This window comes from Alexandromys fortis, unplaced genomic scaffold (assembly GCF_014885135.2).
Source record: "Alexandromys fortis isolate MF-2015 unplaced genomic scaffold, M_Fortis_MF-2015_v1.1 scaffold_28, whole genome shotgun sequence".
NCBI lineage: Eukaryota > Metazoa > Chordata > Mammalia > Rodentia > Cricetidae > Alexandromys > Alexandromys fortis.
This window is the reverse complement of record NW_026067901.1, coordinates 8,711,165-8,726,369: the sequence shown is the minus strand read 5'-3', so window position 1 is coordinate 8,726,369 and position 15,205 is coordinate 8,711,165. Positions and strand designations below refer to the sequence as shown.

Genomic DNA, 15,205 nt, shown 5'->3' with positions numbered 1-15,205 from the left:
GGCAACAAAGACGCTAGGCCTATGAGGATAGTTAGATTCACCTAGCAAGGGGGTTGTCAGAGGAGGCTCAGGGGCTCCCATGAGGTCCAGTTTTGGACAGAAAGCCAGAAGGGGTAACACTCAGGACTCTGGGTTCATTCAGGTCAAGACAGGTTTACGGAATGTCCAAAAGGGGTCTGCTGTCAAATTTAGGGCACGGGATTCCTCCATTTCAGTCTCATCACTGGAGGATTCTGGTCATCATTTCCTGCCAGCAGGCAGCTAGTTGAGGGAAAAGGAAGGCTGGAAATAAAGGTAGGTGGAGATTTGCAGGGGAGGGATTGAGTTTAGCCAGGAAGGAGTTGGGGGCCTGGGTCAGGCGGAGAGGAAAGAGAGGAGGGAAGAAGATGGCCGACAGGCCAGGAAGCAGAGTTTCCTCTCTGGGCTGGGACACAGGAAACCCAGCCCTGAGCTTCCCAAGGTGCTTCCTGGAGATAAGAGAGACCCTATCCTGCTCCAACCCCTCTTACATCCTGCCCTAGCCCCTAGGGTACCCTCAGTTGCACCACTCAGTCAGACCTTGGGAGGGGCTTGGAGGTCAGGGCCTTCTGGTGCTTCACTTCCTCCAACACTGAGGGGTCCACCCAGGCTTGAGAGCAGCCGGGAACAGAGGCACAGAAGCGCTGGAGACTTAGTTCTGCCGGGTAAGAGTTCTTTTGAGGGGAGAGATTGTTTCTCAAGGGTAGCCAAGTGGGAATGGACCAGGTGGTCCATGGAGGACAGGGCTGTGGGGTTTGGATTGGTCAGAAGGTCCTGTATGGAGTCACGAAACACTTTTAGAAGGTGGTGGATCGGGGAAATGCAGGCTGTTTTGGGGAGCAAATCTAACCAATCACTGTTCTGTGTGGGGTGAGGGCATGTCTAAGGTGAACCAGGTGGTCAGGGGGGTGGGATTTGGTTAGGCTCTATAGGTGTATAGGACCAGGGCAGTCCAAGGTTATTCCTGGGATGTTCAGGAATAACCAGTTTTGTGGGCGATCCAGGGCTGCTCACGGAGAGGGTTGGGGAGGCTGGGGCTGAGGGGATGCTTCCTGCCACTGGCAGAGTTCCCGGCCAGGCTGCTCCGCGAAAGCTGTCCAGTGTGTGCCGTCAGCGATGTGTGGCTCTCTGGGGCCGTTAGGGGGTGGGGTGTAAGTCAAGGTAGGTGGGAGAGTGCTGTGGAAGGCAGGACTAGACCCTGTTATTAGTAAGGCAATTCATCCATTCAGGGGCTGCACCTTTCTGGGCATTCGGAGCGGGGTCCCCGCGCGTTGGGCACTTCCGAGGCAGTGCCGGGCTAAGGCTGGCACGCCACGCGGGCGGCGCCTGAGTTGGTTCACTCGCAGCGCTCCCCTCCCCGCCCACTCGTCACCCCCTCCCGCGTTGCCACGACAACGTGTGAAACTAAAATTCAGTTCCCCGTCGCAGGTGGAGACTAGTGGCGCCCCCTCCCCTAAGCCCTTCCTCGTAGGTCGCGCCCCCATCCTGCTGTCGCTAAGGTGACGGGGAGGGGGCGACCAGCTGCAGGGTTGGGCCAGCCAGGGTTGGGGAGGCCGCAGAGTCCGGACAGACCCCCCAAACTCGGTTGCAGCGGGGGCCGAGAGGAACACCCTGGGTGCGGCTAGAAGGGCTGATTTGGGGGGCCCTTCCGTGGCACAGCAGCTCCGCCCTGATCGAGCCTGGGGTCTGCGGCCCTCCACCCAGTACGATTCCCCGGCTGATCCCACCACCTCCTCGGGGTCTGGAGTGTGGGGTCGGCAGACTGGGGAGATTTCCACCCCGGGACACCAATTTTCCTGCTTATCTCTCCCTCTCCGTCAGCTTGTGGTCCTCTTGCCCCGACGCGTAGAGGTCCCTCACCCAGCTCCAGAACCCTCCGTCACCCTAGTACGGTGGTCTGCGACGCTCGCCTGCAGCGGAAGCGCGGCGTGCCATCCCCCCGCTGTGTCAGCCACTCCCCCTCGACAGCCACCCCCCCTCCCGCGCGGGCCCCCCGGCCCCCGCCCTCTGCACCACACGCCCACGCCGCCCGACCCCGCGGGGGACCCCAGTTTCCCGGCCCTGGGCTTCCCGTCCCCGCCTCCGACGCGGCCCCCTCCCCGCCTCCGCTCAGCTCCGGGCTCGGGCCCCCTCCCCCCGCCGCCCCCGCCCCCGGGGAAGGCAGGCGCCGCTCGAAGCCGGGGCCGATGCAGCTAAACCGTGCCGCCGTCGCCGCCGCCGCTGCGCCTGCGGAGCCCCCGGAGCCGCTGTCCCCCGCGCTGGCCCCGGCCCCGGCCCCCCCCGGCCCCCTCCCGCGTAGCGCGGTCGGCGGGGCTCCGGCGGGGGGTCAGGGGGGGCCAGGGCGCCGCGCGGAATCCCCGTGCGCTCCTCTCTCCGCCGGCAACAGTCCGGGCCCCGGCGCTAGCACCGGGATGGACGGCCCCGGGGCCAGCGCCGTGGTCGTGCGCGTCGGCATCCCGGACCTGCAACAAACGGTGAGCCCTCGCGATCTCGCCGTACCCCTGTGCAGCCCACTAGCGGTGACCCCCGCCGGGCGCGCCCTGCGCCAGGACCCCCGGCCGCGGCCACTCGCCCCTCCCCCGCCGCCTCCGCGGGACCCTCCCCATAGCCGGGGCGGGGCCCTGGAAGCCCAGCCCCGGGGCGGGGCCCCGGCCTCGGCGCGGTGGCGCGGGGTCCCTGCTCTTGCTCCCCCAAGTAGCCCTCCAAGCGGGCCCCGGGGCGGGGTGCCCTGCGCTCGCAGGTCCGTGCTCACGACTCACTCCGCTGCAGAAGTGCCTGCGCCTGGACCCAACCGCGCCCGTGTGGGCCGCCAAGCAGCGTGTGCTCTGCGCCCTCAATCACAGCCTTCAGGACGCGCTCAACTACGGGCTATTCCAGCCGCCCTCCCGGGGTCGCGCCGGCAAGTTCCTGGATGAAGAGCGGCTCTTACAGGACTACCCGCCTAACCTGGACACGCCCCTGCCCTATCTGGAGGTGCTGGGCAGACCAGGGTGGGGGGTGGAATGGAGCGCACTGGGTGTGATCTTTGAGCTCCGTGGCTGGAGCAGTGAAGGGCAGGCGGGGAGGAATTGGCAACAGGAGCGGTGGGGGGCTATGTGCAGCCTGAGCAGTGTGCTGAGAGCCAGAGGTGGGTACATTGAGTGCAGCGGGTAGGGTGAAGTGTGAGCTGCATGTGTGGTAAGTGGTGTGTTGCAGCTTAGGCGTGGAGAGCGGTGTGAGCAGTGTGTAGAGTACTTGCAGCAAGCAATGTGTGCAGCACACAATGAGCACCTGCAGCACATGCACTCAGCATGCGTGGTGTGAGCAGTTTGAACACGGGAGGGAGAAATGTGAGAAGGACTGAGCGCCTTAAGGGTCATGCGGTGTGAACAGTGTTCTCTGTGTGCACATCGGAGGTTAGCCGAAAATATTAACACCATTTATGATGCATTAAGGTGATTTGAGTGCCACTCCAGGATGGAGATTCGGTCCTCATTGGAAGGTCTTTGTGTGTATGTTTGTGTGTGTGTGTGTGTGTGTGTGTGTGTGTGTACCAAGGTCAGAGTTGGTCCAATCCTCGTGGTAGCACCAGGAATTGGGTTATTTCTACTTGGAGAGAAAGTGTCTAGGAATAGAAGCTTAGTTTCAGATCTTGGGAGAGAAGTCAAGTTTTCCAAGTCCTGGAGGTGGGAATGAGACAGACAGGCTGCAGGCCCGCCAGGCCATGAATTGGCCGAGTGAGTACTGTCTCCTCCGGACCACACATTGTTTCTGTGCAATGGGTAGTCTGTAGCTGCCAGTTGTTGTCTGTCCCCTCTGTAAGTGTGTGTCTGGGACTTGTCTGGCTGTGTTGCAGTGACAGTGTGGGCAGGAGGGTGGTGAGCAGGAATCAGCCTGCGGTGGTGGCCACCACCCCTTGCTCATTGGACCTGTGTGCGCGCCTTCTCTCCCCCTTTTCTTTATCCGAGCAGTTTCGATACAAGCGGAGAGTTTACGCCCAGAACCTCATAGATGACAAGCAGTTTGCAAAGCTGCACACAAAGGTAAAGCAGTCACTGGAGGGGACCTTCCATGACCACTGCCCCTCTATTCAGGTTTGGCCCAGTCTGCTTTCCCAGAAGTGGGTTTCAGGACCTGGTCCGGGGCTGGGCTCAGGCTCCATGCCCAGGACTGGTCTAGTGATGGGTTCCCACTAAATCAGAGTTTTGCTGGTAGTGGGGTGAGTGTCTTATTTGAGGCTGGGAGAGAGGGAAGAGGATAAGTGTCCAGTTCGTTGGCTGTGAGGACAAGAGGTCCTGTGGTTAGTGCTCCTTAGGACGAGGAAGAAGAGTTAGAGATCTCACTAATTCCTTCCCAGGAGGGATTAACCACCTCATTTCACAGGTGAGGCAGAGGGGTTGAGTCACCTGCTGTGACTGCCCACTGCCCAGTGAAGCTGGCTCAAATCTGCCTAGGTAGGCCCTGTGTGGCCTGTGTACACCTGTACAGTGTCTTTGCTCCTGGGGCCTGCACCCAGGTGTACCTGACTCTGTTTGCTTCTTTTTCTTTTGTATTTTGAGGGAGCACTTCACTCTTATGGGTGTCCAGAGGGCAAGGAGGGTGTCCTAGGCCTTTTCCAAGTCCGCCAGCTCTGCGGGCAAATGGGAATTTGCTTGTGGGAACTTCGCTGATGGTCTCTGGAGCTTCGGAATGGAACTTAGTGACCCTGCCTAAGGTCCTAGATCCTTAGGCTTCTGTCAGACTTTTCTGCTGTTCCAGGGCAGGTGACAGTCAGTGGCTCTGGCTCTGTATTGGGCAGAGACCACGTCAGAGAGAGAGGTATCTGTCTGCCTCCACTGGCCCTTGTGTGACCCTGTCATCCTGGGTTCTCTAGATCTTTTCTCAGGCCCACAGACATGAGGGATTTGCTTTTCAGTGAGTCTTGTCTGTGTTTTGGACGAGTCTGAACTCCTCCCTACAGCCCTGTCCTCTTGCTTGCCTGGGGTCAGGCTGTCCCTACCTTCTTCCCCTGTGACCTCGAGGCTGTCTTAATGTTCTTCCTAGATGATTTTTTGTAGATTCTTCCTCTGGTTTTGTCACTCTGACCCCATGATACTGGTCCACCAGGCACCCACCCTCTCCTGTCTATGATACCCGTTGTTTTTAGATGCCTGGGTGGGGACACTATGCCACCAGACAAGGCTAGTGAGGCTTTGCTGGGTGAGGGACGAAAAGACAAAGTCACTTTGTGGGTGCTCCAGGGGTCTACCACGGAATGTAGGAGGAGCTGGTCAGAGGAATGAGGCTAGAGTTGTTAGCATTCGGCTCCTGTTAGAATGGCCTCAGTGTTCTTTTAGGCTGAGGGAAGGGACTCAATTGGGGTCTGTGACTAAGGTGATCTGGCTGTGAGGCTCAGGCTGGGTTTGTAAGAAAGGCTTTGAAAGCACAAGGGGCTAGCCAAGATGGAATTGGCGTTGAGGTAAAAGTATGGGGTCGAAGATGAATAAGACAACAGACAGGTTAGACAGAATGGGGCTAGGGACAGTGTATGCCTTACAGGCGGTCGGGAGCTTGCTGGAGGAAGGGGGTGATGGGAAGATGACCATGACTGCCACACCCCACTGATTGGGATGGTTGGTGTTCTAGGCAAACCTGAAGAAGTTCATGGACTATGTCCAGCTACATAGCACAGACAAGGTGGCCCGCCTGCTGGACAAGGGGCTGGACCCCAATTTTCATGACCCTGACTCAGGAGGTAGGAGAAGAGCAGGGAGGGGCTGGTTTGTTTGTTTTTGTTTTTTGAGCGGCTGGGACTCTAACTTTTATTTATCTCTAAACCCAGAGTGCCCTCTGAGCCTTGCGGCACAGTTGGACAATGCCACTGACCTCCTGAAGGTTCTTCGCAATGGCGGTGCTCACCTGGACTTCCGAACCCGTGATGGGCTAACAGCTGTCCACTGCGCCACCCGCCAGAGGAATGCAGGGGCATTGACGGTTAGTGAGGGCAGGACCCTGGTCTGGAGGGACTCACGGGCTCATGCAGAAGGCTGGGCCTGGCATGGATCCTGAGGTGCCTTATCCTCAGACCCTGCTGGACCTGGGGGCTTCACCTGACTACAAGGACAGCCGCGGCCTGACGCCCCTGTACCATAGTGCCCTAGGGGGCGGGGATGCCCTCTGCTGTGAGCTGCTGCTTCATGACCATGCACATCTGGGGACCACTGATGAGAATGGCTGGCAGGAAATCCATCAGGTGAGCAAGGGGGCCTGGGCTGGGTCCAGGCTGTAGGCCTCTGTCTGGGATGCTTCAACACCTCTCTTCTCCTCAGGCCTGCCGCTTTGGGCACGTGCAGCACTTGGAGCACTTGCTGTTCTATGGGGCCAACATGGGTGCCCAGAATGCCTCGGGAAACACAGCCTTGCACATCTGTGCCCTCTACAACCAGGTATACCTTGAGACTCACCCCCTTCAGGTTCATTTACATTTTCTGTGTGTAGTAAAGTGTGACTGTATACCTGCACATACATCCCAGCCTGTGTGACACTTCGTGTGTATGTTCTGTGCCCGGTCTGGTTACTGGGTGGCCTACTTAAACATGTATGTTTTCTTAACACACATGTGTCAATATGTCTGCGTGTATGTTCTTAACAGCTAGCTCTCTGTTGAGAGCTGCGCACATAGCCCTGCTTAGCTCAGGCGTGCGTCTCTGTGTGTGCGATTCCTGTGCCCTGCACACCTGCGCATGCCTATCCACGTGTGTACCTGCCGTGGTTGGCCCTGCCTCTCTGCGGCCCAGTGTGATTGTTTTTGCCTCCCAACAGGAGAGCTGCGCTCGTGTCCTGCTTTTCCGTGGTGCCAACAAGGACGTCCGCAATTACAACAGCCAGACGGCCTTCCAGGTACAGGATGTGTAAGACTGACCCAGGGGGCTGCTCGTGTGTTTTACTGACTTTGAACTTGGATTCTTCTTCAGAGGGCAAGGAGGGAGTGCTCGCTCTGAGGACTGCCGCCGAGTGCTCAGAGTTTGAGGGAATGTTTGGTGTGGTGTAGCAAAGATAATAAAAACACAGAGACAGATGTTGGAGTTCAACCCGAAAACCAGAAAAGCAAAGCAGCCAACCCACTAGAGAAGTCTTTCCTCTACCGAGGCTGGGTGACCGTAGACTAAGCAGACTAAGCAGCCTAAGCAGCCAGAAACTTTAACTAAGCCTCTCTCCTCCCATTTAATATTCCCACTAGTGCTGGGATTAAAGTTGTGAGGCACCACCACCTGGATTTGTTTCTGCATTATTCTTTTGTAGCCCAGGGTGGCCTTGAACTCACAGAGATCCATCTGCCCGTTTCCCAAATCCTGGGATTAAAGGTGTGTGCCACCACTGCCTGACCTCTATAGTGGCTTAGCTTTGCCCTTCTGATCTTTAGGCAAGCTTTATTTATTAAAATACAAATAAAACATCTCTGTAGTGTGGTGGTTGCCTCTACCCTCCTCCTATGGATAAATGCCATATGACTCCAGGACTCTGGGGAAGGGCCGAATGGACAGGTGTGGTTGGCCTGATTCCCTGGAAGCAGGCAAGAGTGCAGAGGACTTGAGAGGGATATGTGACCGCTACACCTGACTTGACCCAGGTTATGTTTCTGAACTGTTAGTCGCCAGGCTGGTTGGCACTGGATAGCCAGGTAGTTTTGGAGGAGTTGAGGGTATCATGGGAATTTACGAACCATGAAAGCAGTGTGGAAAGGGGTATCTATTATTATTATTGTTATTATTATTATTTTTGGTTTTTCGAGACAGGGTTTCTCTGTAGGTTTGGAGCCTGTTCTGAAACTAGCTCTTGTAGAGCAGGCTGGTCTCGAACTCACAGAGATCCACCTGCCTCTGCCTCCTGAGTGCTGGGATTAAAAGAGTGCACCACCACCACCACCCAGCATGTATATATTATTCTTAATGGGAGCACAGGCCCTTGAGAATGTTAGAAAGGCAAGCTGTTAAGGCCGTGTCTGTGAGTGTAAGGTAGAGGTTGAAGATTTGGGCACATCTGGAAGTAGATACACCAAGGTGTATTAGATGGGCCAGGTTTGGGGACAGAGGTAGGAAGAATGAGGGCTGAGAAGCTGTGGGACCAGGATTGATATGGGAATCGTGGCTGCATATGGGGCAGATTAAAAGTTCTACTGTTGGGTTCGGGTTTGTTCATGTTTTAACTCTAAGCCTTGTGTCCCAGAAGCACTCTTGGACTTAGGCAGAGGAGGACAATGGGCCAACCCCAGCTGCTGGTATCCTGTCTCTTGTCCAGTAGAAGTGATGTGTCCACAGACATTGGCTGCTGTGACTTGAGAGAAGGGTGGCTTTGGGAAGATCCCAGTAGGAGCACCTGGGGTTTGGGGTGCCTCCCTCCTTGCCCTCCATGTGTTGATTTCTCTCTCCCAGGTGGCCATTATTGCAGGGAACTTTGAGCTTGCTGAGGTAATCAAGACCCACAAAGACTCGGATGTCGGTGAGTTCTGCCCACCCATAGATCCTTTCTGAATGTGCTGTGGCTGTCATAAGCCTGTCATACACCCTGATGGTGTATCAGGGTCTCCATACTCCAAGGCGATTGTCTGCTAGTGGCCCTTGCAGACACGGGAATGCAATGAAAAATGGCTTGTGGGGACCGAACGGAATTTTTGGTTGGGGCCTAGAGCAGGTCTGGGCTCTAGGCTGTGATGGCACGGACCCCGGTGGGCGACATCTAGAATGGGCTCTGTGCTTCCCATTGTGTGCTAGGGCAGTGCTTAGCTTTAACCTGCGGAGAGAGCAGGACACAGTGGCGAGGATGAAGACAGAAGTGGGAATAGGCTTGCGGCTATCTCCTTCCACAGAAGGTTTGAGCTCCCAGCAGGTAGCGCATAAAAGAAACTTGGCATATGTATGAGCGCTTGGAGGAGGACCAGAAGCTGCATGTGTAGTTTTTGCTTCACGACTGGCAGGCAGAAGGCTCCAGCCTATGCTTTGGTGTGTGTGTGTGTAAGAGAGACAGACAGACAGACAGACAGACAGACAGACAGAAAAAGTATGAGAGAGAGGTGTGGTGTGTGCGCGTGCATGTATGTTTGTTTCTGGAGCCCGGCTGTCTCATCCTGGGTACAGGTGAGTAAGTCTGCAGGGTACTGTGGGCCCCTCCTTCAGCAAAGGGTTGCTGTTTGGCTACAGCAAAGCCTTCTAGCTATAGGGATCCCTTAATGTTCTGGGTAGGCTTTTCTGCTTGTGACTCTTTGTGGAACATGGAGCCCCAGGCTCCCCTTTCTTTGTGAGCGTTACTTGAAGTGTCCCCATTTCTTGTTTCAAATTGCAGTGACATTGGGCAGCAAAGGGATGGAGCTGGCATCAGGGTTAGAATATTCCTCAGTTTATGACAGTCTGGCCTGGGGGTTCATCTTTGGTTGGGGTTAAGATTAAGGTCAGTTTCATGTTTAGGGCACTTCCTTGAGCTGTTCCTTGCTAATAAGGCTTGGTCATGTGCCCCTTGTACCTTGCAAGTTGGGGCCGTAATGGTGGATGAACTGAGGGTGGGTGGCTTCCCCAAGAGAGATCCTGCCGCAGTGCTAAGTAACTTCATGATTCGTGGTACAAAGCTGGGCCCTAGTTCAGGTAGAAAGTTTTTAGGTTGATAGAGACGCACGTGATAGCTACAGTTTGCTTGGGGCTGACAGCATCAGAGATGGAATTTTCTGGGATCATCCTGTGTGTGGATGCCTCGTTGCCCGAATGTCTAATCTTGAGAGAATTGTTGAATCTGTGGTGCCTCCCTTTGTCATAAGTGAAATAGAGTGTCTTAGGTACCGCCTCTTCTTCTCACCTTGGACTCCTGTAGCATTTGATCCTGGAAGGGACTGAATTCTAGGCAGTGACTTGTTTGTAACTGATTTCTCAAGAGATGAGGGACTTATTTAATATCTAGGATGAGCCGCAGGACTATCCCTCTGCCCTTTGTCCCAGGATTCTGGGGGTCACCAGCCGGGGCGCACGTCCGTTTTCCCAAAGCGTGCTTGCTTAGTTGGGGCTAGGCACATCGTGGCTGAGCAGAGTGGGTATCAGTGTCATCTGCTCTCACAACCGTATAGAGCACTGTAACATCTTAGTGTTACAGACCTAGGTAGATTTCTACTGCTGTGATAAAACACCATGAGCTCAGCAGCTTAGGGAGGAAAGGGTTTGTTACAGCACACACATTCCAGCCACACCCCATCAGGAAGGGAAGGCAGGCAAGAAGGCAGGAACTGAAGCAGAGGCCACGGAGACATGCTGCTTACTGGCTTGCTCCACACCGTGGTTTGCTCAGCTTGCTTTCTTACAGGCTCCAGAACCACCTGCCCAGGTGTGGCACCGCCCACAGTGGGCTGGGCCCTTCCATATCGGTTATTTAATAATAATGAAAGAAGTGCCCCGCAAACTTAACTCTAGGCCAATGAGATGGAGGCGTTTTCTCAGCTGAAGTTTCTTCTTCCTAGATGACCCTGACTTGTGGCCCTGTGCAATATGGGGTGGTCATGAGATTTACTGTGTATCTCAGTTCACCTTCCTAATGTTCTCTTGTGAAACTGATTATTGGGCCTTTATTTATTTATTTATTTATTTATTTATTTATTTATTCATTACAGAGAAGAAACCCAAATCTTAAAGGGTTAATGAGAAAACCTATCAGACCTGGGGACTCAGGGTCTGGGTTGCCCACCTCCCTCTGCACATATCCCTCCACTGTAAGGACATTTCTTAAGTGACAGCTCTAAGTTACTCTGTGTCCCTCTGGGGCTGTGGGACCCCACATAGGAGCTGCGTGGAACTCTCTGCCTGGCTGTCCTCCACTCCTTCCTCAGGGTTGTGTCTTGCACGCACTCAGGTCGTGTTTCAAGAGACACCTCCTTGCTTCTCTTTATGGACCAACAGACCCTTGGGTGGGACTCTGGTCAGTGGCTTTCTCTGCTTCCTGTTTCGGTTAGTGGGCTATGGGCTTTCAGTCAACCTTCTATGTATGCAAAGCATTCTATGTATGTATGCTCACGTGGACTGCCCAGCTCATGTTTTTGGTACGCGCCTCGGGCAATGCTTCTCATATGGTGACATCACCTGGAGAGCTTGTTCAGTGTAGGTTCTGAGTCTGGGCCTGGGTGTGGCCTGAGCATCTATACTGGTCACCAGCTCAAGGTGAAGCCTGCTCGGCCTATCCTGGCTCCACGCTTTTTATTATAGGTGTAGACAATCTTGGCGGACAGTGCTGCAGGCCAAAGCCTGCCCACGGTATAGTTTTTGTTTTTAAATCAAGGCGAAATGTTCCTTACTTAAAATTGACTACTTTTATTGACAATCCGGCAGCATTCCTTACATTTACAGTATTGAATGCCAGTTTTGTTGAATCCCAAAATGTTTTCATTGCTCCAAAGGGTACCTTAGATGTTAAGTTCTGTGTTGCCCTCCTCCCAGCCTGTCAGCTAAGAACATAATTTCTCTTGGCATTTACCTGTTATTGCTGTTTCGTATCAATGGAATTACACTATTACCCTTTCTTTGTGCCTTTGAACTTCATCTGCCTTGCAAGATCATTTCATTCCTTCTTATGGCTAAAATGTATTCTGTGTGCATGGTATTTGGCTTATTCATTCACCTACTGGTGGATATATAAGTTGTTTCTACTTTAAAACACACACATATATATAGTGTGTGTATGTTGTGTGCTTGTGTGCCTGCCTGCTTGTCTGTATGTGTACAGCATGCATACAGGTGCCCTTGGGGGCCAAAAGAGGGTACAGATCCCCTGAAACTGGAGATACAGACGGTTGTGAGCCACCCAGTGTGGGTACTGGGACCCAAACCTGTGTCCCTCTTCAAGTCAGTATCCACTCTTAAGAGCTGAAGCCATACTGGGCGGTGGTGGTGCACGCCTTTAATCCCAGCACTCGGGAGGCAGAGGCAGGCGGATCTCTGTGAGTTTTGGGGCCAGCCTGGTCTACAAGAGCTAGTTCCAGGACAGGCTCCAAAACCACAGAGAAACCCTGTCTCGAAAAACCAAAAAAAAAAAAAAAAAGGGGGGGGGCGGGGGGTGAAGCCATACCTCTGCTGGTCTTTACTTTTCGATTTATGAATATTGCTATCACAAACATGTTTGTACATGTGTTTATATGAATAATAGTTTATACTTCTTTTGGGCTTATCCAGAGGAGTAGAATTGCTAGGTGATATGTTAGTTCTTACATTTTTGAAGAGTTTCCAAACTGTTTCCACTAAACTTCTTTCATCTATCCGTGGGTTTCTAGCTTCTTTACCTTCTTCCCAATGCTTGCCTGCTTTTTTTTTTTTTAAATTGTAGTTACCCTGTTGGATATGGTGTGGTATTTCATTGTGGTTTGTGGTTTCCTAATGCCCAATGCTATTAAGCACATTCTCAGGAGTTTTTCATTTGTGTGTCTTTGGAGGAAAGTGAAGGCCTTTACTCACTTAAGTTTTTTTCCCCTTATTGTTGAATTATAAGAATTCTTTATTTCCTTTGAATATAGTAAAGAATATAGGGCCAGCAAGATGGCTTAGTGGGTAAATGTGCTTGCTGCTAAGCCTGGGAAATGCACAAGGTGCAAGGAGAGAGCTGACTTCTTCAGGACCTTGACGTGTTTCACAGGGCCATGGCATTTTGTTCATGTATGTACATATGCAAATAAATAGATGCAACAAACTGAAAATACATTGTATATGGTCTTGGTGTTGTTTGAGATAAGTTTTCACTGTGGCCCAGTTTGGCGTTGAGCTCTGTATGTATCCCAGACTGGTCTCAAATTCTTGACAGGTCTTCTGCCTTAGCCTCTGAGTATCCGGATTACAGGAAAGAAACTACCATGTCCTGCTTTGTTTCTTGCTCAGATTGGTTTTGAATTCTGGGCTCAGGTGATCTTCCTGCCTCAGCCTCTTCAGTAGCAGGGTCTATAGGTACTTGTTATCATACTCCGTTTTGTTTTTTTTAATTAAAATTAAAACAAATTCTCGTTGGGCGGTGGTGGCGCACACCTTTAATCCCAGGACTCAGGAGGCAGAGGCAGGCCGATCTCTGTGAGTTCGAGGCCAGCCTGGTCTGCAAGAGCTAGTTCCAGGACAGGCTCCAAAGCTACAGAGAACTCTGTCTTGAAAAACCAAAAAAGAAAAAAAATTCTCATGCTTTTGATGTTGTACCTAGGAATCTATTGCCAAACATAAGGTTGCACCATTTATCACTGATAGAAGAATACTTAAGCATGCTTACATTTTGTGGAGCTTTTAGTATTCTGCAACTCCTAAACAGAGGCTGCACTCTGCTGGAAGGAGCCTAAGGCCAAGTACTTGTAGAGACAAGACAGGACAACCTTTGTTTAGAAGTTAGCTGGTTGGTCTGATTACTGTAGTTTCTGGCCTCAGATGATGGGCTCTACTGTGTTTGGCATTAGAGTGCCAGAGCCACTCCCATTAACGACATCCCAGTGAGATGACCGGTCTCACTGTGTAGCCCCGCCTGGCCAGGAACTCACCATGTAGATCAGGCTGACCTTAGACTCGTGGAGACGGGGCTGGGATTAAAGACACTTACCACCATGCCTTTTTTTTTTTTTAAAACAAAAATAGTTATTCACTTTGACCAGAACTTGGGCATAAGTATCAATATAATGTGTCATTTCTAGATGGATGTCTTTGACTCAAATCATACTGTTAGATGTTGAAGATTGTTGTTGTTGTTGTTGATCTCATTTTTGTTGTTGGTGTGCTGTGGACGGCTGTGAAGACACATTTGAGACCCTAGAAGAAAATGTAGCACACTGGATGATTATGCTAACTATGAGGCAGATGCTCAAGATTACAGTATGCCCTTAGCCGGGGATTCTAGCAACCAAAGTATGTATACATCTTTTTGTTTTTTTGAGATAGGTTCTCTCTTCATCTTGGAACTCATTATATAGACTAGGCTGGCCTCCAACTCAGAGATCCACCAGCCTCTGGGATTAAAGGTGTATGCTGTCATGCCTTGCTCAAAATAATATTTCTATTGAACAAAAGCATAGCGAAGGTGAATCATTAGAACAAACAGAATCAGTCAGAGTCCAGAAAGAAGTTAGCCAAGATTTCTGGAGTTGAGTTCGAAGCGTTATTCTTGGCTTGCATCTCAAATGCCCGTATTTCTGGCACTGGGAGAAGGCTGACCTCCCTTGGTGGCCAGCGCTTGGGCAGGGTTATCCTCTGGAGTTGTGTCAAGGTGTCTCTCTCCAGCTTTGGAGTTTCAGGAACAAACAGCTCCTGTTCCTAGTGATTCTAAGTTGGAGAAGTGGGAAAACATTCAAATGGAGGAATATAGAAGATCAACATCCAGTTCGGTTTATAGGCAATAAATGATACTAATAACAATTTCAAACCAGTGAGCAGGCCCACAGTCTTAGAACAGTGTTCTGCGGTTTTCTCTGAAGCAGAACTCTCTGTAGCTATGTCCGTCTTTGAACCTTAGCCTATTTAGACACATTTAGTAGGAGAGGCTTGGAATGTAGCTAAAATTGGTAGGGTGCCTGCCCAGCTGTGCAAAGCGCTGGTTTGTATCACTAATCCCAGCACTCCGGAAGTGGAGACAGGATCAGAGGTTCAAAGTCATCCTCAGCGCAAGTGAGTTTGAGGCCAGCCTGGGCTACATCAGACTGTCTCCCAGCAACAACAATAACACAGCAACACATTTAGTAAGGAAAGTAGTTAACCACACAGGCTCTTTAGTTTGTTTTGCTGAAACTTTTGGCAAGGAACCTCAGTTTGGCTTTTTTTTTTTTTTAAGGTTTTTAAAATCCCCTCAGGTTTCTAGAGGAAACAGGCAGAAAGTGACATTTTACTCACAATAAGGCTTGGAACAGCTCTTGCAGGTTGGCATCCTGTGCAGATTCTCAAATCACATTCTAATCAAAGCTTTGGTAATAGGATCGGTTTCTCCAGTTGTACGCTATCGAAAACAGCACAGTTTCTTAGTGAACTTGTGCAGATAATATATTACCATGTAATACACATGCCCATGCTTAGCTCTAACAGTGCCGAGGATCCGGTGGAGAGAGAAAGTGAATATTTCAGGGTTTCTCAATGTAGCCCAGGATGTCCTGGAACTCACTCTGTAGACCAGGCTGGCCTTGAACTCACAAAGATTCGCCTGCCTCTCCCTTTCGAGTGCTGGGATTAAAGGCATGCATCACTACTGCCTGGTA

The 15,205-nt window shown here is 52.0% G+C and overlaps 1 protein-coding gene across 4 annotated transcripts in view; it reads left to right on the top strand.

The window, feature by feature from the left end:
* Positions 1-565: 565 nt before the first annotated feature.
* The window catches only part of Shank3 (SH3 and multiple ankyrin repeat domains 3), a 72,857-nt gene continuing 58,217 nt past the window's right edge, over positions 566-15,205 (top strand). For all 4 annotated transcript variants that reach the window (XM_050128577.1, XM_050128586.1, XM_050128603.1 and 1 more), the window contains exons 1-10: positions 566-683; positions 1,840-2,492; positions 2,788-2,991; positions 3,969-4,040; positions 5,623-5,731; positions 5,819-5,970; positions 6,062-6,229; positions 6,306-6,422; positions 6,799-6,876; positions 8,409-8,475. In XM_050128577.1, the coding sequence (XP_049984534.1) occupies positions 2,205-2,492; positions 2,788-2,991; positions 3,969-4,040; positions 5,623-5,731; positions 5,819-5,970; positions 6,062-6,229; positions 6,306-6,422; positions 6,799-6,876; positions 8,409-8,475 (1,255 nt within the window). In that variant the 5' untranslated portion in view covers positions 566-683; positions 1,840-2,204. The remainder of the gene's footprint in view (positions 684-1,839; positions 2,493-2,787; positions 2,992-3,968; positions 4,041-5,622; positions 5,732-5,818; positions 5,971-6,061; positions 6,230-6,305; positions 6,423-6,798; positions 6,877-8,408; positions 8,476-15,205) is intronic.